General features: G+C 40.9%; 1 protein-coding gene across 5 annotated transcripts in view; it reads right to left on the bottom strand.

Moving 5' to 3' along the window:
• The window catches only part of PTPRM (protein tyrosine phosphatase receptor type M), a 929698-nt gene that overhangs the window by 276179 nt on the left and 626697 nt on the right, over positions 1 to 26822 (bottom strand). For 3 of the 5 annotated variants that reach the window (XM_073550942.1, XM_073550938.1, XM_073550940.1), the window contains 2 exons: positions 18018 to 18150; positions 3903 to 3932 (listed from right to left, as the gene is read on the bottom strand). In XM_073550942.1, coding sequence (XP_073407043.1) covers positions 3903 to 3932; positions 18018 to 18150 — 163 coding nt within the window. The remainder of the gene's footprint in view (positions 1 to 3902; positions 3933 to 18017; positions 18151 to 26822) is intronic. The other 2 variants (XM_073550939.1, XM_073550941.1) reach the window with 1 other exon arrangement.

The following is a 26822-nucleotide window of genomic DNA, read 5'->3' as shown; positions in this document are numbered from 1 at the left end:
CGAGAAATTGCCAAGCAACTGAAGATTTACTACATCGGTGTGTACTACTCCCTTCAGAGGAGAGCACAAGCAGGCTCTAACCAGAGTAGAAAGAGAAGTCGGAGGACCCGCTGCACAACTGAGCAACAAGACAAGTACATTAGAGTCTGTAGTTTGAGAAATCGACGCCTCACAGGTCCTCAACTGGCAGCTTCATTAAATAGTACACGCAAAACGCCAGCGTCAACGTCTACAGTGAAGAGGCAACTCCGGGATGCTGGCCTTCAGGGCAGAGTGGCAAAGAAAAAGCCATATCTGAGACTGGCTAATAAAAGGAAAATATTAATATGGGCAAAAGAACACACATTGGACAGAGGAAGATTGGAAAAAGTGTTATGGACAGACAAATCCAAGTTTGAAGTGTTTTGATCACACAGAAGAACATTTGTGAGATGCTGGAAGAGTGCCTGACGCTATCTGACAAGCATGGTGGAGGTAATGTGATGGTCTGGGGTTGCTTTGGTGCTGGTAAAGAGGGAGATTTGTACAAGGTAAAAGGGATTTTGAATAAGGAAGGCTATCACTCCATTTTGCAACGCCATGCCATACCCTATGGACAGCGCTTGACTGGAGCCAATTTCATCCTACAACAGGACAATGACTCAAAGCACACCTCCAAATTATGCAAGAACTATTTAGGGAAGAAGCAGGCAGCTGGTATTCTATCTGTAATGGAGTGGCAAGCGCAGTTACCAGATCTCAACCCCATTGAGCTGTTCTGGTAGCAGCTTGACCGTATGGTACGCAAAAAGTGCCCATCAAGCCAAACCAACTTGTGGGAGGGGTTTCTGGAAGCATGGGGTGAAATTTCTCCAGATTACCTCAGCAAATTAACTGTTGCCAAAGGTCTGCAATGCTGTAATTGCTGCAAAGGGAACATTCTTTGACGAAAGCAAAGTTTGAAGGAGAAAATTATTATTTCAAATAAAAATCTTCTTTTTCAAGCCTTGTCCGTGTCTGGACTAGATTTTAAATTCATTTGGCAACTCATTTGATTACTAAAAGTATACGTTTTCATGGAAAACACAAAATTGTCTGGGTGACCCCAAACTTTTGAACAGTAGTGTATATTATTTTTCATATGTACAGCCCCTTATAATAACAAAAGAACACTAGTGGTCAGCAAACAGTACCTACAGCTCCCGGCCATTTACTGCAAACGTTTTTCAAATGACCTCAGTATATCGATCTACATACACACACTTAAATATAGGACCAATAACAATCAGAGAATTTTTTTTTATTAATGCCGGAGGATATATTAAAGCAAGCTCTTCAATTTGTTAAGTGTACACAACAGCTATTTATTTAATCCCCCTAAAATCCTTTCTCAGAGATGAACTACCTATAAAGTTACTAATAAATATTGTCACTATGAAGGTCATATGTTAACTACCATATTCACTGAATTTTAATGTGTTAAAATCATTAAAAAAAACTACACAGGCATATAATAGATAATCGCCACATAGAGAAGAGCACAGAACAACCACAACAACATACACCCTAGAACATTACTCAAACCATTGTGACAGATGTGATATTAATTTCCCTGTAGTGACACCATTGGGGTAACTAAGATTTACACAGTACCCATGTGAATCAATGGTTGTCTCTATAATTTAGGACAGGACCGATCCTACAGAGCTAGATATGCTCTCTCTACTGGTCCTACACTCTGGCTAAAATATGATAATCCTGATATGGGAAATACCCTCTTTTAATTTCCTAAATTAAGACACTGAGTTCTCCAAATTAGACAGCCCCTCTAAAGAAAAGTTCCATAGATTGTGAAGGTTTATTTTTGCCCCGAGTGCTCGGCATTCTCTTTTCTTTCTTAGCGAGTACCTATCAGCCGTCTGCCCTTTTCATATAAGAAAGCAATGCGCAGCCACAGACTGATCATTTTCAGGGCAGCCACAGACTGATCATTTTCAGGGCAGCCACATAACAGTGCTAGATACTTTTAAGTACTATAACAGCTAGGTTCTGCGTTTTCTTAAGGGAGTATTTTGAATGTAATAAGTCATCAATAACACCTTTACCCTTGGCCCTCTCCATGGTATAAATCAAATAACACTACTCTTGCGCACCAAATACATATTGGCTTCAGTTTGTACTTGTCATCTATATACATACAGGTGGGGTGGAGAAAGAAGGGTGGTGCAGGACACAATTCGTAAATGTCTCTAATGTGTAATGGACCTTTAAAGAAGCTGGGTGAGCAGTTGACTGAGTCGGCCATTTTCTATTGGTCCAGCTGCCCGTTTAATGTGGATAACGTCTTCCAGTTCTCCTTGACAGATAAGCCATTGCCTGAGGTGTCTAGCAGTGGTTATCTGTGCTTTACTAAATAAAAATACATAAACGCTTGGCCGAGAAGAGCATTGGTGTGTATTAGGAATTCGGGAAAGATAGCAAGAACGAGCCGTCGGTTATCTCAGGTGTATGGGCAGCTTGCACATGGGAAAAGTATTTTGGGTGTATAATAAAATCCAATTGTATGTTGTAGATAAGTAACATTTAATAATTACTGAGTCACAACTATGTAGTATGCTCTTTAGCAGTGATCCCCAAACTGTGACTCGGAAGCCACATGGGGCTGACTGAGCGATGATGTCTTGGCTGCCAACCCATTAGAACTAGGTCTAGCAAACAGCTATGAAGAGCAGATTGTGACTTTAGGGAGTAACTCCTCACAAAAGAAGACGTCTGCATGTGTATATATTGGGCTTGCAGTTGGAGAGATAAATTAAGTATGGGTTAATGTGGATATAGGATGATACTGCCGGATAGAGGGAGTGCTTGAAGCTGTATGCAATAGTGTGGTCTGCGTTCCAAATGCAGGAATAAGGTGGGAGCCCCTGGGTGAAAGTCTACTGCTTTTGTGTGATTACTGTGGGGAAGCTCCTGTGGGGGAGACGGGAGCTGAAAGTCAGTACTTTGGGGGGGGGGTGTTCTAGGAGGGTCCCTGGATGTGGCTCACGATCCTCTCTCAGAGCCGACTGTGGCTCTAGAGGTAAGAGAGTTTGGACATCACTGCTCTATAGATAAGAACTTTATTATAGTGGGATAGGCTCAAAAAGACTGGAATATAAAATCAGAAGACAAGGAATTATTTCAGAACATCATCTCCATTCAGTTTCCGCAATGCAGTTTAGAGTTTATAAAGTCGAATTCATCAGCCTGAACAATAAGAGAATACAGTAAGAGCACAAACATGCTGCTGTTATATTTATCGTCTGGAACAAATGAGTAGCTGCAATTTGCAGCTGGTAATTAGTTTTCTCAGCCACATAACCTACTTGAATTTGGTTTTAAAATGAACATTTCTGCAAACATCCCATTTTATTTACCCAGTTTGAGGCATAGCTGTGGCAAAGGGGCAAGATGCTATTCAGAGCGCAGACTATGCGATATCATTTTATAGAATTATCAGGGGCCACTTCAGCCATCTTTCTTATTGTGGCGCAGTCCCATGTCAAACTGGAGATAAAATATTAAATCTGCTGCTCCATTACAGACAGTTTTAATCTTAGCGATAGCCACCAATTCCCACCACGTTTTATAACCGAATAGGATGGTACATGGAGTACTGTTATGGCAAGTTTATTAGATATGTGATAAAACTCAGGGTAAGAAGACAATGGCAGCTGGGACCACATACCTTTGGGGAACAAGGGAAGAAAAAGTGGCTACTAACATATCTGATTATTTCATTTATCAACTTTTCCATCTATCTAGCAAGTGATGTTACATGGGTGGAAATGAATGTTACAACATCGAGCTGACATTCCATATTCATGCATGATTAAAAACATGGCAGAAAGCATGACACTACTTATGCACAAAAAGTTACTTACAGGTAATATGTGTAGGAGTTATAGCTTCTTCTGCCATGATGAAGCAAGGATATAGGCAGTGGAAAAAGATGAAATGGAAGGAAAGAAAAGCCAGATATTAATGTATGAAAAATCTGGATGAACGAGAACAGATCAGATGACATGAATGAGGTTCCAGAAGCAAATAACATCACAGACACAGCATGCAGCACATCGGAGTCAATGACTGAACATATTAGCATACATTGACGATACATATAGTTCACCTTCTGTAACCTAAAGGACCTGTAATGGAAGCAGGAGGTCACTTTTCACATCTCCTGTGACATTAAAGGGAATCTGTAAGCAAGATATTGTTATGTAATATGAGAGCTGCATGATGTATGGGCAGATATCTGGATTCCAGTGATGTGTCACTTACTAGACTGCTTGTTGTAGTTTTATCAGCTAAAAGATTATCACTAAAGGACTAGTTGTCCTGTGTCATGTAGTCGCCCTGCTTTATGTAACCCCGCCCCCACCACTGATTGGCAGCCTTCCACCAATATACAGTGTACACAGAAAGCTACCAATCAGGAATGTGGGCAGGGTTACACAGAGGTCAGCATTCAGAGAACTGGTAGAGAAAGTGGTGATTTTATCAAAACCACAGCAAACAGACCAGTAAATGACACATCTTTGGAATGAGGGTGTCTATCCATTCATCATGATGCTCTCAGATTGTCAGATGTGTCTGGTAGAAGTAAGAGGCCCTACCCCATATACAGATGAAAATCGGGTGGGGGGCTGCATGACACAATGATAATTTGTCAATGGTCCCAAACATATCACCATTTACATTGGCCACTGTTTAATTTTTTTCTTCCAATCATGCTGTCATTACTGATCATCAGGCAAAAAATACAACACGCCCGGCTGGTGTATTGAGTAATTATAAACGTCCATCCATGGTTTGTTTCACCGAGCCAACAACAATCATTCCGTTTTATGTAACATTTATGGGCTCCTTTACGCTGCTCTCCCCATTAAAACACATAAATGCTTGGTCAAAGCAACCTATTATTGGGCCTTGCTGCTCTAAAATCAATAATTCCAGTAGAGAGTAGAGTACAATGACTTTTTACTTTATGAATTCAAACAGAACGAAATCAGATAAATACAAAGGTACTGTACGTTGGAGTCCCATACAAGCATAATACAGACGTGACTGAGCCCTAATGGATGCACACTTACAATAACTGTCATTTTGTCTAAAAATATAAAGCAATCTGTATGTGACAGGCACTATTTTTACAATAATATCTTATTAAAGAAATTCACTGATGCTTCATCAGTGTGAGAAATAGTGTAAGTTCACTTTTTTGAGAATGGAATCTCGCAGTGTTCGAATTTCCATGGAGCTGAAGATTTCAGGAAGTTGAGCTTAAACTTGATCCTCCGCGGATTGATTCACTCATCTCCATACAGGGGCATGGAAAATATTATCCAGCAATGGTGAGCTCCATCGCTATGATTCCAGCACCATAGTCAGGTATAATTGTTGATTGAATCTGCAGTATAAATGTGTGTATCTCAGGAGGCTCATTTTCCCCATCTCTCCCCTTAGGAAATCTAATCTGACACCTCACTGTTCTGTCTGTCTCGCTTTGACCAGGAAGGCTTTGATATTTTTGTTTTTCAACTGGATGTCGAGTTCAGGAGGCAGGGGAAGAGGTGACTCGTAAGTGGAGAAAGAAGCAGAACTCTAGGATAAGATATATTCCAAAAATTCCTCATATTTGCTTGTAATATTGATTCATACCATTTTAGATGTTTCTTTCTGTGCTGAATTTAATTAATTACGGTATTCATGGTATTTCTAATTTTTGTAGATTTGCACGCACAGGCCACCATGAATTGAGTATTACAATAAATTTAATGTAAAACCTAAGAGGATGATCTCCAGAGATAAGAAAGAAAAATAGGAACAGGGACTAGCAAAAACGTGCCTTCTTCTGTGATAGACATTAAGAAGCCGATTCATTAAGGCTGGTGTTGCATACAATTGTTGATTAAAGGTGTGTTGTGGATTAGGATGCGTTGATTTCATCAAGAGGTGTATACCAAATAATGAATTTGGCTCTTCTTAATGGCTTACACCTTTACGCCAAAAATGTTACTCCATTCATGGAGTGGAGTAACATATCTGGAGTAAGTTACGCCGTAACTTTTGATGGACTGAAAAGCTGTTGGCGACTAAAAAATACAAAAGTCGACAAAAAAATATGCCCATATTCTGGTTGGCAAAAATCTCACATAGTAACATAGTTATTAAGGTTGAAGGAAGACTTTAAGTCCATCTAGTTCAACCCATATCCTAACCTAACATGCCCTAACATGTTGATCCAGAGGAAGGCAAAAAAAACCCATGTGGCAAACAGAAAGCTTCACATTGGGGAAAAAAAATTCCTTCTCGACTCCACATACGGCAATCAGACTAGTTCCATGGATGAACGCAATATCAAGGAAACTAGTGTATATACCCTGTATTATTATACTTTTCAAGAAAGGCATCCAGGCCATTCTTAAAAATTTGCCCATATTCTGGTTGGCAAAAATTTTGCGACTTTTCAAAGTGTTTTACATGATTTTCCTGGAGTGAACACTTTGATGAATAGGCCTCTATATGGGTCCATGAGAATCTGTGGTTGCGGGTTGTATTAGGTAGGTTAGCAATACAACTATTTTTTATTCCTTACGTCCATGGTTTTACAACAACTCCAGGTAGATAGCAAAAATACATTGCCACCGGTCCACAAGATCACCACCCAGGAGCTCATAGTTCCACTGTCCCATACCAGGCGATACTCACTGTCTCTCAACTTTTGGTTGGCCCACAGATTTTGTATCACTAGCCAGTGTAGTCTATAGTCACAGTCCACACTCCTACAGATGACAAATAACACGACTGTAGCACACGTATCCAGCTCCAGCCAGCAGCAACAGTCCTTAAGATAGTTCCTCAAATCCATACGACAGATCCCACGACCATAGCATGTGTATTCAGCCCAGTCGGCAACCGATCTCCAAACTCAAATGCCATCCATAAATGGGCACCAGGACCTTAGCAATAGATCTTTGCCTGTTGATGGTACTGCACCAATTCACTCACTAAACATGTGGTTTATCGTTCTCCCTCTCCTGGGATCAGCCCCCTGAAAGGGCAGAAGTATTCACACCCCTCCCCCAAAGATAACTGTGCAATGTTGGAGGTGATTTTCCTCAGGCTGAACCCATCACCTGCATGTGAGACCCCCTGTGGTGATGACTCTATTGGGTCTACTATCCTCACAATGGGATTAGTGACTGGGAGAACTATGGCTTGATGCCCCTGATACACTAACAAGAGTATTAGAATGATTACTTTAGCTGATTACCAATTTTGGTTCTGGCCTAATGTATGAATAAGATCCAACCTGCACCTCTTCCTCTGCTTAAGGCCCCGTCACACACAGCGAGATCGCTAGCGAGATCGCTGATTTTGTGAGGCCACAGCGATCTCGCTAGCAATCTCACTGTGTGTGGTACGCTTCAGCGACCGGCCCCCCTGCCAGGTATCGCTGATCGTGCAGGACTGTCCTGAGCCATTTTTTGATTGTTGGTCTCCCGCTGGCCAGTGCGCATCGCTGCATGTGGCAGCGGGAGAGCAACGATCGGTGACGCTGGGAGCTGGTATCCAACGTAAACAGCGGGTAACTATGTGACAGCCCACCAGCGATCAGCTAATTATGTCCCAGCGATCCCATCCACGTCGGATCGTTGGTGGGATCGCTGGGACATTGATGTGTGTAACGGGGCCTTTACTGTTACTGAATAGAAACATTGAATCCGGAGGCTGAACTGGTGAGCAAACAAATCTCTAATAAAACGCAGCAAGCAAATCTCTAAAAGAGCACAACAATAAGATTGACGAAACCGGTGCTTCGTACTGGAAAAAGTCTGCATCCCTTACAGCTGTGCATTCCGCTCTACGTGCATTGGTCCAATAGTCTCTAGACCGTGGCCAGCTCCTCAAAGTGATAAATATGAAACTTCGCGGAAGTTCGAGCAGAGACAAAAAGCAATAAGAAGAGTTTTTAATAAAATTTTAATTAAAAAAAGATGTGCTTTAAATATGCAAATTGTACAGAAAAATATTTTGTCATTCTAATTTCTAGCCTAGCTGCAAGACGCTGCAATACCTATATCCCAGCGAGCCAATGATAAGTTTGGAAGAAGTTGGAGGTTGTTTGTGTTTTAAGTTTTTTCTATTTTCTTATTATAGTATGCTGAAGAATTTGACCTGCGTACCTTGCCTTAGGCTACATATTATGTTCATCTCTTTGCAATATTGGCTTTCATTGAATTTTCTGTCTTATCTAGTTTCTCTGGGAAGGCTCAAGATATACATTCTAGAAGCAATATCTATTTTCAAGCATCAAATGCAGCTGAGACTTCCTAGAACCATTTTATTTGGTAGGCTTGTCGAGTATAATCACAAGAATGGGCTGCTCGTGTTCAATAAATTGATTTGAGTTCATTATTTTTGTTTATTATGGATTTAATTAAAATGTGACTAAATGTGATTTTCAAGTCATATGCACTGAATTTATGGTAAGTCAATCTTGATAAGATTAAATCAGTATTTAGAAGAACTCTAAAATGACATTAAGTTCAAGTCATTAAAATGGTAAGGACTTTTTTCCCCCATGCTTTCAGTAGCCATGTGAATACATTTATCTATGAGCTCCAGGCAACTGCATAACTATGAGCTCATGTGCTCAGAGTCCATTCATCCTGCACAACAACAACTACAGCACATGTATGTGAGACACACTTGGGAGCTGAGCCCGCTCCACACAGAGTGGCAGATGGTTATGTTGGACAGCCAGTACCTTTATCAGGTGCGTGCCCACTGGTGTGCCGATCTGGGCGCCCATTGGCCCCTGCAAGGTGATCAGAAGGTGCTGATGTTTTGTTCTGAAAGCCAGAGGCCTACTTGTGGCCCCCATCATCACCATCTTTGCACTTCTAAAAAGCACAGCTTGTGATTGGGCTTCGTAGGAGAAATTCACTATGATCAACTGATCATAGGTTAAGAAAAATGAAATAAACAAACTTTTTTTAAATATTGAAACATTAAAATGAAAAAAAGTAAATATATAAAAATTGAAAAAAATTATTCCATATAGTAAATGTTGTAAAGAAAAAAAACCTCCTAAAAACTCCAGGATTGATGTTTTATCAATTGCTGCATTTTCTCAAAAAAGTAATAAAGAGATCATAGCATTGTATCCCAAAATGATGCCAATGAAAAGAACAGCTCCTCCATTATTGATGAGCGAACGTGCTTGGATGAAGTGTTATCGGAGCATGCTCAGGTGCTCACCAAGTGTCTTCAGCATGCTCAAAAAATATGTTCAAGTTCCCGCGACTACATGTCACACGGCTGTTAGTCAACTGCATCACATACAGAGATGGCTTAAAGGGGTTGTCCGGGCTTTTCACATAATCTCAGCACATATCTGGGCTGCAGAATTAGGACAATAAGTAATTTACTTTCTGTCACTAGTTTGCACGGTTTTCTAGATATTCTGAACAGAACGTCCAAGGGGGGGGTGTTATGGCATTGAAATGAGAACTAGTCGTAACCTCCTACTCTACTCCAAACATGCCCTCTATAGCAACAACCCCACCCTCCATAGCTACAGGCCCTCCCCATCCACATGAAGCAGCCCTCATCACACAGTAACGAATTCTTCCCCTCCAGCAGCCTCAGTGCAGAGAGCAGAGAGCTGCTCCTCCCCCAGACACACGCTGAACAGTGATCTATGGAAAGTGAAACTAGTGAGGAGGGAAAATCGTCCTGTATTCTGGGCCACTCCATGATTATAATACATAACTCTTTATCAGTAATTCCTTCCCTCACTGTCCCAGGCTGCTGACAGCAGTGAGAACAGACTGTGTGATGGCCAGTGATGGGGGTCTGCAGCTTCTAATCTGCACTGGGGATGGCAGTCACTGATGTAATCTCTTGTGTGACAAAGCCTCTGCTGAGTGAATGAGACAGCTCTGTGTCACTGATGTCTTCACACAGCAGCAGATTTGGTGCAGTGTGAGCACTGTGTCTCTAATGACACAAATATTGATGGGAGCAGCCTGTCCAATCACCAGCTGTAACAGTGTGAAGTGTTGGGGGGTGTATGTATGTATGTATTGTGCTGCTTTCACAAATAGAGGATCACTGCTGTGTTCTTTCCAATGCTGGAATGATGATAAAGATGAGTGCTGGTGCAGTTTACTGCCAGCCAATGAGTGGGCAGTGGGAGGTGCTAGTCACTGGAGCTTGCTGGGAGTTTGGTGGAGCTTCGCACATATACTGCACCAAATCTGCTGCTGTGTGAAGACATCAGTGACACAGAGCTGTCTCATTCACACAGCAGAGGCTTTGTCACACAAGAGATTACATCAGTGACTGCCATCCCCTGTGCAGATTAGAAGCTGCAGACCCCCATCACTGGCCATCACACAGTCTGTTGTCACTGCTGCCAGCAGCCTGGGACAGTGAGGGAAGGAATTACTGATAATGAGTTATGTATTGTAATCATGGAGTGGCCCAGAATACAGGACGATTTTCCCTCCTCCTCACTAGATTCACTTTCCATAGATAACTGTTCAGTGTGTGTCTGGGGGAGGAGCAGCTCTCTGCACTGAGGCTGCTGGAGGGGAAGAATTTGTTACTGTGTGATGAGGGCTGCTTCATGTGGACGGGGAGGGCCTGTAGCTATGGAGGGTGGGGTTATTGCTATAGAGGGCATGTTTGGAGTAGAGTAGGAGGTTACGACTAATTCTCATTTCAATGCCATAACACACCCCACCTTGGACATTCTGTTCAGAATATCTAGAAAACCGTGCAAACTAGTGACAGAAAGAAAATTACTTATTGTCATAATTCTGCAGCCCAGATATGTACTGAGATTATGTGAAAAGCCCGGACAACCCCTTTAACAAAGAGACAATCGATGCATGTGTTGCGGCTGCTGAACCACCACGAGACATGTAATCACAAGTTCTTGAACATATTTTTCGAGCATGCTGAAGACACTTCGTTAGTACCCGAGCACATGCGCTCATCATCACTACTAGCCATAGAAAAGAAAATCCTGAGACTGCGCCATAGATGGAAAAATAAAAAAGTTACGGTCTATGAAAATTATGACAGGAACCACATTTTATTTGAAAGATCAGTTTTTTTAAACACTAAAGAAGTGGTAGTAATTAGCTACAGTTATAATTAGCACACGTGTATGTGCATGAGAAGGGAAGGCGTTCATTTAAGAATTTACAGTAAATATCATTCATCAAAATAACCAGTCAAAGAGAATGGAGCTACATTTAATTCCACAAATGCAGCTATTGAGATAAATAGCTATTAAAAAACTGATGAAAAAGCACATAACGTGCGGAGGAAATTCATCATTGAGCTCAAGGCAAAACACACAAAAAGGAACATATTTTTCTTAAGGTATTTTTAAATAGTTTAATTGGAATCGCTTTATAACAATGATGGGTACAAGGGAAGTTGTAGTTGTTGAAAGTATTGTTTACTCGGTCAATTTGTCATAGGCAGATGGCATGAAATAGATTAGATGCTTTGCATTCAGTACTTTTGTGCAAAGACTCTGTTATAGCAGCAATAAAATGAGAAAAGAAATATAATGGAGACTCGATTTTCTTGTAATCCAAGGTCCAGCTTAAAAGAACCTTAAAAATGGAAATATTTAATATTATTGAGAATGAAGAAAATATTTAAAGGGCTGTCAATATAGGCCTTGGTGCCATCCTTTAGGAACCAGAGTGGAGTTTTAGTTCAATGTCACAACCGCAATTGCAAAAAAAAAAAGAAGCACAAAATTAAATGTTGTACCCATGATTTTGAAACCAAATCGTGATGCCATGGGGCATCACAGCGGACAGTTTTAGACCCATGCACCAAGATGCAAAGTATGCGGTCATTCTAATATGAGAAATTATTCACACCTTCATGCAATAACAGAAATGAAGGAAACTGTCTAACGACTTAGATATTTGGCTAATGATACACCTAGAGTAATAACAACCTCAGAGAGTAATCTGAAAGAGATTTCTGAACTATTTTCATGTTACTCTACTAAGTAAAAAAGTAACTAGAACTTTTTAAAATTGCTCTAAAATCCAAGCATATAACAATTTAAAATCGCAAAGAATTATCTAATCTGGGGCCAAATTTGAAGAGATTTTCTACTTGCTCAATTCATTTCCATGGACAGTGATAATACAGCGATTGTACTGTAGTGTGCTAGAAAACATTCACAGGCAGCACAAGCCTTAAGGGCTTAAGCAGACGTCCACCACGGTCAGAGCACAGACAGCAATGCACAGACTAACCACTTATCTTCAGGGGGCGGGAGCGCGCGTGCTCTAAGGACATGGCTGGTGGCCCGGCTGGAAGCATTGCTGGAAGCATGAGAAGAATGGGGAAGGATTAACAGAACACAGCATGGGTGAGTTAAGTGACACGCCGGAGACCCTGCCTGTCAGAGCAGGGATCCAGCGCAGTGCTAACAGCACCATTGCAGCGATGTCAGCACTGCTAATCCCTGAGGTGATGTGACATTGGTGTCACTTGTCAGATGCAGCTCATCAATATTCCCTCAGACCGGATGTTCATTCTGATGATATAGTAAAGGCTGTAACTGATGAGAGGCCGCTCAATGGAGGGAGGTGAGTATATACTATATTTATTTTAATTTGGGTCCGGAATTTATTAAGCTGGGGTTTTCTGGCTGTGGACAACCTGTTTAATAGAGACACTCACACTACTATTTAGGCCACAAAACAATGTGCCGTGCTGTACTTGAACTAGTTTCGACACTCCACAGCCCCATCAATCAGCTTATCATTGGGAGTGCCAAGAGTCATCGTTCCACCGGTATAATACTGATATTGATCACCATCCTAAAGAAGTTCAGCTCATAGAGATATGTAGCTTACTAATTGTATTAGAGCGGTCTTGTAACATGACCCGTGCAAAAGTCAGTTGGATATGATCTTTATAATCTACATAAAACTATCCCCATCAAATTTTAACTTTAAAGTGATAAAATCTGTAACAGTGTCCAATCAGCTTAAAGGGGTTGTCTATTACTCAGATAACTCCTTCTCAACCTGAAAGTTTGTCTCCGTTAAAATAAACAGACCTATACTCTTCTCTAGTGCTAGCGCCGTTCCAGCAGTCTCGGCATTTGCATTCTCGGGGCTCACGTCAAGTTATTACGTCATGTAAGCCCTGTGCCCAATCAGTGCTGACGTCCTGTCCTCACCTACAAACAAAGTGAACATCAAGGGGAAGTCAGAGAGCAGCCGCAGAACTGACTTCCTGTTGAAGTTTGATTCGTCCGAAGGTGGGGACAGTCAAGCCGGCGCTAATTAGGTGCAGGGCTCCCATGATGTAACAACCTCACGTGACGCCTGGGAATGTGAGTGCCAACACTGCTGGAACAGCGCTGGCACTGGAGAGGAGTATAAGTGATTTTATTTTAAAGCAGGCAAACATTCAGAGTCAAAAGGAGTTGCCCAAGTAGTGGACAACCCTTTTAAAATATGATCTCTGTGTATCCAACCTTACAATACATTTTCTTTTTGGGACCCATGTAAACACACACTTCATCTTTTATTTAAAAATCCATCAAACCAAAGTTAATAACTAAACAACATGTGACTTATGTAGCAGGCACAACATGACAAGTACCGTGCTTGTACAAATATTACTGTGTGACGCCCCATTCTGATCCAAAAATTCTTCGTGTCTCAAAGTATCGAACTACACAACTTCCTGTGTTTCTTACCATGGAGTCACTTTTCCTTACAGATGTAATTGTATTGGTTAAGTATAATTGCTTAAAATGAACCTGTCACTTTGTACATGCAGTCTGATCTGTGGACACCATGGAGTAGAGAAGAAGTTGAGCAAAATGATATATAGGGTTTTCTGTAAGGATTCAGGTTATTGAATTTTATTCATTGAAAATCATGGTGTTTGTATGTATGAGTCCAGCTGGAAGTCGTACTCTGTGATTGACAGCTATCTGCATGCACAGTCAAGACTGTCAATCACTAAATAGGACAGCCCATTGAACTCATATGCAAACAACCACCAAAGAATGCAATAAAAAATGCAAGTTTACTGAAACTATTCTAACAAAAATGTATATTTATTTGATCAGCTTCTCCTACACTAAAGTATCCTGACTGCAGATCAGATACCTTTTTCAACATGACAGATTCCCTTTAAATGGGTACATTGGAGAAACAGGACAGTAGGTCCTACCCTTAAAACCAGAGGCACATATTTAACCCCTTAATGACCGCCAATACGTCTTTTAACTGACGTGAGATATAAGAGAATAGCATCCCTATACAGGTGACAATCCAGCAGCTGTCAGCTGTTCTCTATAGCTGACAACTTGCTGCATCAGGCTCGTTCAGTGTTTGCAACATCCAAATCTTTTTAACCCCTTAGATGCTGCTGTCAATAGTGACAACATCATATAAATGGTTAAAAGAGTGTGGGAGCTTCCTCTTTATCCCCATCCGCACCATAAGATCATGATTGCGTGGTCCTGATGTTTGCCATGGCAATTCAGGACCAAATAGCGGCCTTAGAGTCTGACGGCTGTTGTAACCTGTTCAGAAGTCAGCGATATTTAGGTGGTAAAAATACACTTTTTCATTTCTGTCATGCCACTTTGCATTAATTCCTGAAAATCACCTGAAGGGTTAATAAACTACCTGACTGTAGTTTTCAATATGTCAGGGGGTGCTGTTTTTAAAATGGTATAACTTTTGGGGGTTTTCCAATATATAGGACCCCCAAAGTCACTTCAAACCTGGATAGGTCCCGAAAAAAAATAAAATTGATAAATTTCCTTGATAAAATGAAAAATTACTGCTACATTTTTAAACCTCCTAAAATGCTAACAAAATAAAAGAACATTTTACAAATGGTGCTGATGTAAGGCAGACATGCAGACATGTTGCCGTGCGCGCTGGGTTATGTTCGCCATTTTTGCTGTGGTTATTGTGATGGATCTAGGCTGCTGTGCACACACACAGGAGCCCCGCCCTGCCCCAGGCTTTATATAATTTGTGCACTTGTGTCTGAGCCTGCATCGCCCTTCATCTGTGTTTGCTGGTCGGGCAGTGTGTGGAGGTTTAACCTGAGATGTCTCTGTTCAGACCTGGTTGGCCCTTATCTGCACTTGTTTCATCTGGCTGCACGGGAGCGATTCAGACATGCTTCAGGTACATTTGCAATAGATATGGTCTTGCTTTTAAAATATTCAGGAGCCCGTAATGGCACAGTGAATAATAAAAATGTAGAGTAGGACCCCCAACATGAGATTGCCTTGGCGCGGCGGGGTGGCTCAATTTATTGATCAATATTTTGCCAAATGTCTCATATTGAATACAGTTAGATGTTAATATGTGCATTGCACTTCATGTTATGCGTTCTCACCACCAGCAGCGCTGGCTTCTCTCTTTTTATATTTAATAAACTACCTGACTGTAGTTTTCAATATGTCAGGGGGTGCTGTTTTTAAAATGGTATAACTTTTGGGGGTTTTCCAATATATAGGACCCCCAAAGTCACTTCAAACCTGGATAGGTGCCGAAAAAAAATAAAATCGATAAATTTCCTTTATAAAATGAAAAATTACTGCTACATTTTTAAACCTCCTAAAATGCTAACAAAATAAAAGAACATTTTACAAATGGTGCTGATGTAAGGCAGACATGCGGAAAATGTTATTTATGAATGTTTTTGTGTGGTATGACTATCTGGATTAAAGGGATAATCATTCAAAGTTTGAAAATTGCTAATTTTTTAACATTTTTCTCAAATTTCTGATTTTTTTATAAATAAAAACAAAACGTATTGACCTAAATTTACCATTATCATAAAGTACAATGTGTCACAAAAAAACAATCTCAAAATCACTGGGATTTGTTGAAGCATTCCAGAATTATTACCACATAAAGTGACACTGGTCAGATTTAAAAAACTTAGCTCCATCACTAAGGGGTTAAAGTGAACCTTTCAGCAGGATTGTGCAAATTAATCTACACACAGTGTCAGGTCGGCGCCGTTATACTCATTAAAATGATACCTTGGTTGATGAAATTCATCTTGTGGTTGTTGTGCAATCCTAATTTTCAGTTTTGAGTTAATGATATGCTCGTGCTCCTGGGCAGACTGTGGGGGGGGTCTTTATGTTGTGCTCTGATTAGGTATTCATAATGCAGACTGCTGCCAGGTCACTAATCCCTCACTGACCTGCCCCTAGTTTGCATAATGAATATCTGTACATACTTAAGTGCAGGCAGCGCCATCTCGGAGGGGGATTTTTTTTCTTCTCCAGTAAGATGGCACCGCCGGCGCATGTGCAGTTGCAGCTATCGGATCACAGCTATATATAATGATAGCTGCTACTGCGCAAGAGCGGCAGGCACCATTTTCAAATTCATTATGCAAACTAGGGTGCAGGACAGTGAGGGATCAGTGACCTGTCAGCAGTCTGCATTATGAATACCTAATCAGAGCACTACATAAAGACCCCCCTTCCAGGCCAGCCCCGGAGCATGAGCATCTCATTAACTAAAAACTGAAAATAAAGATTTCACAACAACCACAAGACGGATTTCATCACCCAAGGTATCAATGTAATCAGTATAACGGTGCCAACCTGACACTGTCTGTAGGTTACTGTACACAAACCTGCTGAAAGGATTTCTTTAAACTAAATTCCGCTGTGATGATGGCAACTGCGGGGAGTGACTAAAGGGCATAACCCTGATCACGTTACATTTAAGGGCGATAAAAGAAGAAAGGGTGAGTACCAGCAGCCCCAGTTCCTTGATGATGTTCCGTTTGAGAATACCCAGTACATGCTGGGAGACAAATGGAATGTCAACAGAAGTGGAACAAAACAGACAAAAGAAGTTAGAGTACAGAAGGAATGGTAGAGAATTTTTAATTGATGCAAGTTACAAAAGTAGTTCGCTTTTTAAATTAAATTGTTAGATATTGAGACATGCACTACTAGATTTTGGACACCCCCATTAAGATTAAACTTTCTGCTTATTGCAGATTACTTGTTACCTTTGGAGTGTAGACCAGGCCAGGGTGATTTGGGAATGTAAGTTTAAATAACAGCTCTATTGTCACTCCCTGGTCTCCCAATTGCTCAAATCAATTTGATGTGGAGTGAGTAATAGACAATGGTGTCAGCATATCTAATCCTTGACCAGAGGTCTTTGTTTAAACAAATTGGGAAGAAGGCAGCTTCCCAGTAGAATCCTAGAAAAAAACTGTAGTTTATTGATCTATGTTCAGTGCAATGTTTCAGTGAGAGCACTGAACTGTAGCACTACATATGGGTGAATGAAGTATACTTTTTATTGGATTGACACTGGGTTGTAGCAGTCCTTCACATACTATCTATCTATCTATCTATATATATATATATATATATATATATATATATATATATGCACATACAGTTGTACTCCAAATTTGGGGTTTTTCTTTGCACTGATGTTACCTTTAGTAGCCATTCAAACCCATTTGTGACAACTTCTGTGCATGTTATCAGGTCAAAATCACCAGGGTATGCGAACTTTTGATCAGGGTCATTTGGATGTTTTGGGTTGTCATTATGATTTAAAAAGAGAAAACACAGTAGTTTGACAATAAATGGCTTCACCCAACCACTAACCATGACTGGAGAAAAAGTTTTGGTGTTATCATTCATATTCTCTGAAAAAAGGCTAATATATATATATATATATATATATATATATATATATATATATATATATATATATATATAAATGTATATATCTATCTATATTCATGTATAATTATAAATAAGTATGTTTGTGTAAAATTGTAATTCATTAAATTATAATTATTTAATAGGCAGCCTATCACTTTTTTCAGTTTCTTATGTCCATGCTTCATTTTTCATGAGTACATAATGTAACAACAACACATGAATAGATTATCAAGCCACCCACCTTTTCTTCATCACTAAGACAATGCCCAGAAAGATGATGACAAAGAGAAGAATTCCTGCGATGACTCCAGCGATTTTCACAGTGTGATCTGACTGTTTTTCAGGTTCAGGATCCGGCTTACGAGTTGCGGAACCTACATGGAACATTCATTTACAAAAAACAAAAAGCACGTTTAGTGAATTGTTGAATAGATTGGTAATATTTTATATTACAGTATTAAAGAATGGTTAATCCAGAAATGAGAATAGATACATCCTTCCTCATGTTGATTATTATAAAAACAGAACATAAAGCTTTAAAATAAAATATACAATTCTGAATACAAGTGGACATAAGATGTCACCATCTGTGATGTATAGGTCAAGGTCACTAATTCCATGAAGAGAAATTACATGTGCAATTTAAGATGATGGAAAATCATCTCTAGTCAGCTCTGCTATCTTCGATGTGCAGAACTGCTGGATGGTTATTCTCAGATGGGCATATCCTACAATTCTGGATCATCCACTGGCACCGACTCTGTTTAACCAGAGTGAGAACGAAAATAGATTGGGCAAGAAATTCTGAAGTGCAGGAAACCTTGGCAGATGACCCTTAGTTTTGCTAGTTGGGAAAACATCAAAAGATCCCTTCTGATGTACTTTGCATGAAGACATATTCCTTTACAAGTCTGATAAAACAGAGCACACTTTCATGTTTTTTTTGCAACAAACCAGCAAAATACATAGTGAATCTGTCAACCTCACATTACAAATGCTACTGCAAATGTAGAAGATGTGCTACCAGAAAAATAAGAAGGGAGGAATAGAAAGGTCACGGGATGTCTTTCTCACAGATATGAGTATCTACAATTAAAATATATCATAATTACAATGCAATTGTACCTCTAATGACATAGATTACACCAAGCAAACACCACACTGTCCACCACCCTTCTTCCAATTACATCACTTGCCACATGTGATGATATCATATTGTAAATGTGATTTCTATGCATTACAAAACACAATGCACTTGCAAATTGACAATAAGCTAATTCTAATATTTTTAATATAATATATATATATACTGTATATATATATATATATATATATATATATATATATATATAATATTTAATATACTTAATATATTAAATATAAATAATACATATATATCTTTAAAAAGTAGTTAATGTGAATACAGTCAGTTAAAGGAATTGGCTGCCTTTATTTTAACAGAATGCATAGCTCTTCTGTCCACAAAGCACTCCCAATTTTTTCAACTGAAGGAAAATGATGGATAGGTTTATTTTTCATACAAGAGGATCCAGAGTAGGAACCCATCCTCTATGAAATCCATGCTTAAAGGGAATCTGTCAACTATTTTTTGGCCTATCAGCTGCCGGCATTGACATCAGGGGCTTATCTACAGCATTCTGTAATGATGTAGATAAGCCCCGGGTGTAACCTGAAAGATAAGAAAAACACGTTAGATTATACTCACCGGAGGGGGCGGTCCGGTCCGATGGGTGTCGTGGTCCGATCCAGCTCCTCCCATCTTCATACGATGTTGTCCTCTTCCCTTCCTGTAGTAGCTCCGTCACAGGCGCACTGCTCTGCCCTGTTGGGGGCAGAGCAGAATATTGCAGTGCGCAGGCGCCAGACCTCTCCCGACGCCTGCACACTGCAGTACTCTGCTCTGCCCTCAACAGGGCAGAGCAGTGCACCTGCGCTGGAGCCACTACATGAAGGCAAGAAGAGGACGGCATCCTATGAAGATGGGAGGAGCCGGACCGGTGAGTATAATCTAACGTTTTTTTCTTATCTTTCAGGTTACACCCGGGGCTTATCTGCTTATCTAGATTATACTCAGATAGGGGACGCAGGGCGCATGCAGCCTCATGCGCCGGTGGGCGGAGCTACCGGCGTGGGCGCATCAGGGGGCGGGGCTTAGCGGCGGCCGTGCGCAGGCCGTCGCTGCGCTCCAAAACGCTAGTGTGAAACTAGCCTTACATGATGCGATTTGGAGAGCCAAATAATTTATACAATTGGTACATCAGGGCATGAATGTGATGTTGGAGACACTCTAACTGATGCATTAATGATTCAATATGGTTTATTAAATAGGGTTTCTGTCATCAGGATTTTATACCCTTAATAGCATGTTTGTAAAGGTGCTTTAATGCCGATTATGCTGATTAAATCTTAAATATGTGTGCAGAATTATATTTTTCTGTTTCAGAGAAATCCAGAGTTTACATTTATTTTGTTAATGAGCCACAATTGCAGTGGGGAGGTACACTGCACTTACAGATCTCCTACCTCTCTCCCCACTTCCCACCTGCCACATGCCTCCAGGCTCTGGCTGACATGTCACTCCTGCTTCAATGACCTGCCTTCAATGCCCGAGATTTCACACAAGTGGCATCATTGCCTGGTGTCGTCTCCTTAGATCCCTTCAGATCAAGAGTTGGCTCTCACATCATCAATAGGACCTTACTGTGCATGTACCACCCCAAATCTCAGAAGCAATACCAGGTCACTGAAGCAAAAGTGACTGTCAGGCAGAGACCGGAGGAAGAAGGGCAAAGGATTAGGGAGAGAGAGAGAGGGGTAGGAGAGCTGTAAGGGCAGTGTCCCACCCAGCTGTACTTGCAGCTCATTAGGATAACACTGAAACACCAAATTTCTCTAAAAAAGAAAAACTAAATTCTACATCTACATAAGGATTTAATCAGCAATAAAGCGCCTTTACACACGTCATTAGTTAGTGGTCTAAAATCCTGATAACAGGTTCCCTCTAAATACACTTGTTGGAATCTTTACGTAAAAGTTGCCAGGTGACATCTTTAACCTTAAAGAGACTACAATCACGGTGCGCCAGAACCTTATGAGTGTAATTGCAGGTTGTGGCTGAAAACATCAGCCGTTGTATAAGAAAGCATCATTTTTTTTGTATATCACTCCAACTGATCTATGTCCCTATCAGTTCATGCACATGACAGTCAAAACCTGAAGAGTGCTATCCTTCGTTTTGATGGATAGCACTCGTCCCCCCACGTTATTTTATGGGGCAATGTACATATTTGATTTTTTCCTTGGACTGAGTCAGTCCGTTGAAAGAATCGCACTATGCACAGTTTGCCTCCGAGAATCGAATGGAGTTCACCCAGGGCCGCCGTCAGGGAACTACTGCCATTATTGTTGTAAGGGGACTGGTGAGCAGAGGAGGGCCCCCTTTTCTTTCTGCTTGAGTACAATTGTCTCCAGTGAGAATAGCTATTGCAATAAAAATAGCAATAGCTATTGACTATTTGAGATAACTGTTTGGAGGAATGTTATGCCCAGTAGCTCCTGGTAAAGACTACATGTGACATTCCCCAGATAAATCACATTTTTTAGGAAACGCGTTGGAAGGCACACAGGATCAATCCCGGGCTGGCTAGTATGTACAGGGCTAGCTGTGGACTGTCCTTGTAAGGGAGTCTCGGGTGCCAGGGTCAGCCTAATAACAAGGACTGACAGGGATAATACCGGGACCCCTGTTCTATAAGTGGCAGAGGAATGAGGAGAGGAGAAGCACAAAGAGAACAACATCCGGTGAGATTGTTTCTTTTTATTACCTCTGCAATCTGCATTATATATCTGGCATATAGCCAGCAATTTATTTGCATCCTGTTTTAAGAATATGGACATGCTAGCCCCTCATATTACATGTCCACTGTCATAAATAACTTTTATTCCCAAACAGGGAGATGGGCTCTGCTTATATGGTAAAGGGATATGTTTGTTGGTGTTTTTTGATATCACTGTTTGCACAGATATTTTATATATGAGGTTTGAAACCTTTTTTATGATTAATTAAGTAAAGGTTAAGTTTTAATTCTGTATTTTTTTCTATTTTCTCTGAATATACTGTGGATTTCTGGTGGTGGGGGAATATATTATATCTCTTCACCTTCCTTCCAGCTATTTTTGCACTTGTCCCCAGTGGCAGGATCCTGCCTGTTCAGTAACTGAACGTGCATCTGAAGACGCACGTTCAGTTGAAATCTATTGCCAGTGGCTTCCCACACGGCAATAGTTAACAGTAGCCAGGCAATCACAGACTGGCAGCTGACGTTGGCGCGCACATCACCGACATTGGCACCTCATATGGATGAGGGAGAAGATGCCGCTGGACTGAGGTCGGGTAAGGAAATTTTTTTTTTAAACTTTTTTGTAAAGCAGCACTATGGGGGGCAGGTTGGAGAGACATGTGGACAAAACTGAGACAAATGAGAGCAGGATGGAGACATATAGGGGCAGAATGGAGACAAATGAAGGCAGAATGGGGACATGGGGGGCAGAATGGATACAAATGGAGCATAATGGAGACACATGGGGCAAAATGAAGACAGGGAGGCAGAATAGAGACAAATGGGGACAGACTGGAGACACGTTGGTCAGAATGGATACATAGGACAGAATGGAGACACATGGAGTTGAAGACATAAGAAGCCAGGAATGGGAGAACACAAGGGACCAGGAAGGAGAGAATACAAGGGACCAGGAAGGAGAGAACTACATCATAGTGGTTTGGTCCTGATGAAGAATAAACAGCATTCGTGCTTTAACCTTGTGTGACTACACATTTGAACCACCGTATTCCTCTTTTTCTGCATGTCATTTTATTGGAAGCCCAGCAGCAGCCTTTACATGCTTTTATAGAAAGATCAGATGAGTGTGCCTATAATGTTTTATTTCCTTTGTTTATCAGATAAGACCCTATTTGCGCTTTCTGATCAGAACAAAAGATGATGGCTATATATGTGATATGGTGTTTGATGGAAACTGTTAAAGATTGATTGGTGAGGAAGTGGTGCTTAAGTGGAGTTTTTTGAAGAGTGGGTGGTGGGACTATGGAAACTTTGAGGGGAGGAGGTGGAGGCAGAGCTGGGGTGCAGCCTCATGGGGGCCCAAAAATGTTGCCAGTATGGGGCCCTGAAATTCCTGGTGGCAGCCTTACACTCACCCACTCCATTCTATGGTTCTGAAAAAAAAAATCAGACCTCACGCGGATGACATCCAAGTGCGGTCCGATTATCACGGACTGACAAATATAGAGAAGGTGGAGAAACTTTTTTCTCCTCCTCTGAAAAAATCAGATTACACTCTGATCAACCTCAGATCAGAGTGTGATTAGCCTAATTAAACTGATTTTCTCAGATGAGAAAAAAACGGTTGTGTGACCCCAGTCTTATAGCCAGTCTTGATGAGGGGGCAGGCTGGAGTCAGACGCTCCTGATTCATGAAGAGTCACACGCCACTTAATGAATCGAGAGTCTGAAAAGTGGAGTGCACCTCTGTGAGCACCTCACCACAAATTTTACTCCAATTACAGAGTTATGAATTTGTCAAGAGGATGTTGCCCCATCCTGCCACATGCCCGCCTACTTTTTCAGAGCTGGGTGAAAATGGAGTGAGAATGCCAAAAGTTGCAAAATTTGACTGTAGGCTCACAATGCCCACCAATTTTGTGAGTTTTCAAAAAAATTTATGCCAGAATTCTGTGGTAAAATCTTTGATAAATTGAGGCCTACGTGTGTTGTGACAAACATTGGTTGATTCCCCTCCGATTCTTGATCTCTCGTGTAAAAATCGCATCAGGTGAAGGAAACACAACTTGCCTTTATTACGCAAGATATATAGAGCCTAGCCTAACTTCAGATCATCTCGAGCATTTCATTACCTCTCATGCTTCCATGTTACTGACAAATACATTGAATTAACAACATAATACGTGTCTAGCCTTCCCTTCTGATGATTGGCTGGACAGTTTCCCTTAATTGTTTCTTATAAGTGAATCTGTGTTTCTATTATATATTAGTTGAAACACCTGGAAATATGTGATAAGCTCATTTACCATGCATTTCACCAGCAATTGTTTTTCAGTACAATAGCCTATTTTTGCCTTTGGAAATTAAAATCTAGGTCACATCTGGTAGTCAAAAGACTCCTTCTAAGCAATTTATTCACAAAGTGGGAAGCAGCTGAGTATCATACCACTGGCATCCACATTTAATATCTGCCTAAATGAGATAACCAGTGCCTTGCAGCGGCTACTGTCTTAGCTTTCCCAGTTCTTTATTTCTAAAGTCCTGTTTACACTGTTTATCGTATAATGTGATGGAATGTCAAATCCACATCTAATGGAATATCCATTCTCTTTTCTAAATAAATATAAGATGAAAAATAAAAGAGACGCAATGTTCAATTCTCTCCCTTGCAATCCTTTTTCTTGCATTTTGTTTTATTTTTTTTACCAAGCCTCCAATTTTTTAATCAAAGTGTGACAGTATTCATCATGTGAGTTGTCACAAAGAAGAAAGATGGTTTGGAAATTGGAATTTACTTCAGAAAGTCTGAAAATGATTCCTTTTTTACAAGGCGTATCCCTAGATCGCATATTTAATAAGATTCAGTGATGCGCAGCAGAATGAATGACTTTGCAAAACTTTACTGTTTTTTTTTTTTTTACTTCTCCCTATAAAATGTACTTAAAGTTGGTCAATTTGCTTTACTATATACATTTTTTTACTGTATTGAAAGGAATAGTTGAGATTTTCAATGTATTTGGCTTCTTAAAAAAAAAAGTATGTTTTTTCTTGACTTGCCTTAAAGGCTATGTCCAACTTTGCAATATTTTTCGTCTTATTTTATATAAAATAAAAAAAGTGAAGTAACTCTGCAAACTTTGCAATGTGTCTAGCCTATGTGTCTCTACGGCAACAGACAACAAATAAACCACTACGTAGTCTGAGTCTGCAGTCATAGATTACAATGGAGTCCTAGCACACCTTCTGTGAATTAGGCTTTTATTTTAACCAACTCATAGGACGCGTTTCAGCCCATCACCGGCTTTTACCCTTAATCACCAATTGCCGATCCACCTTTGGATTCCTGATTCTGCAGTCACACTCCCTCTTATGTGCTCCCTACTTCTTGCTAACCTACTAAATGTATAGAATTGACAGAAGGAAATATGGCTGTACGATCAAATTATACAGGGCAGTTGACAGGCTGTTTTGTATCTGCAGGTGTTCACGGCAACCAATAGCCACTGCTGAAAATGGTGGGAAGAGGAAATCGGAAGTGCGACCTAATAAATTCAAGGGACCATTTAGTCAGATGGAACAATATTGTTTTGTGCTACTTGGGTTCCTACGAGAGCAGGTCAGGTCGGTCCTAATAATATTCGTGGATGACCGGTTGGAATGGCAGCACATTGTCTACCATCAGTAATGCTCAACAGTGGAATGTGAAAATTTGAGATACGTTTTATAATCTAATGGAAATCCTTCCAAGAACAGTATAGACTGGAACTCGATGTTCTACAAGCACACATGGCTGCGATGTCTGGGTTTTATTTTCTCACAATAAACAGTACCAGAACTACAAGGGCTAATTTTTTTTAAGAGACACCAGGAGACACTCTAACTAGTCTGTATTATGCATCTACTGGAGTTAAACGGAATCTGTAACATGATTTTCATACTATAAACCTCTACTATAGCATTATACAAGTCCGCGTGCAGATGAAGGTGAAGAGAATATATTGTACTTTTTTTGCACCAGATTGAGTCAAAGTTGGCTTAGAAACAATGGTGTGTGGCACATCAATCAAGCATGGCGGAGCATTGGACTGCATGACTGAAGCTCACAGATGAGATGTAATAAGTATATATAATGTGAGCAGTATTATTCCTTCATTTTGTACATATTACAAACCACTATGGCTGTGGTTTGAGGTAGGACAATTGCTGTACATGTTCCAGCTGAGTGAAACATGATGTTCCACACAATATTATGTGCATCCCAGTCCCCAATACAATTTAGTGACGTTTAGATTGCAACTTAAAGGGAATTTGTCAGCAGGTTTTTGCTATGTAATCTGATGGCAGCATGAGGTAGCGGCTCAGACAATGATTTCAGAGAGGTGTCATTTATTAGGCTGTGTGATGTTGCTTCGATACAATGAAGGTTTTACCAACAAGAGATTACCACTGCCAGGACTCGTGCCCACATGAGCCCTGGTACAAGCATGCCTCCAACACTGATTAGTAGCTTACTATCAATATACAATGTGATCAGAAAGCTGTGGTGGGGGCAGTATTCAGAACTCTGCTTGTATCACAACTGTATCACCAAGTAAACTACCGTATTTTTTCGGATTGTAAGACGCACTTTTTTCCTTCAAATTTGGAGGGGAAATGGGGGTGCATCATATAATTCAAATATACCTTACCGGCCATGGTGAAGCAGGGTCCCAGGGTCCCTGCTGGAGGAGGCAAGAGTGGCATGTTGCTGCAGGCCGCAGGGATGAGGGGCTGTTTGGAGGTGCGACACTGCGGGTGTTCGGTGGTGCAGGGGCTCCGCCGACATTTTGTGAAAGCCCGAAGCCACTACACTTCCATGGTTTACATTGCGGTGGACTAAGGGAAAATGGCAGCGCATGCACACATGGGGATCTTGGCACCAAGATCTCGGGAGATGAGATCTCAGCGCCAAGATCTCCATCTGCGCATGCGCCGCCCCTGGGGGCCATTTTCCCAGAGTCCACCACAAAGTAAAACCATGGAAGTACGGGGGCTCCGGGCTTTCACAAAATGTCGGCGGAGCTCCCACACCACTGAACACTTGCAGCATCACACATCTGAACACCCCTTTCTCCCAGTCTGGGGTCTGCACCATCACCCTACTCCTGCCTCTGTCAGCAGCGACCCTGGGACCTCGCTTCACTGCAGTCACCACCTCCGGTAGGCAATAAGATGCATGGATTATA

This window comes from Dendrobates tinctorius, unplaced genomic scaffold, assembly GCF_039654945.1.
Source record: "Dendrobates tinctorius isolate UK_male_01 unplaced genomic scaffold, ASM3965494v1 ptg000171l, whole genome shotgun sequence".
Lineage (NCBI taxonomy): Eukaryota > Metazoa > Chordata > Amphibia > Anura > Dendrobatidae > Dendrobates > Dendrobates tinctorius.
This window is presented reverse-complemented; position numbering and strand designations above follow the sequence as displayed.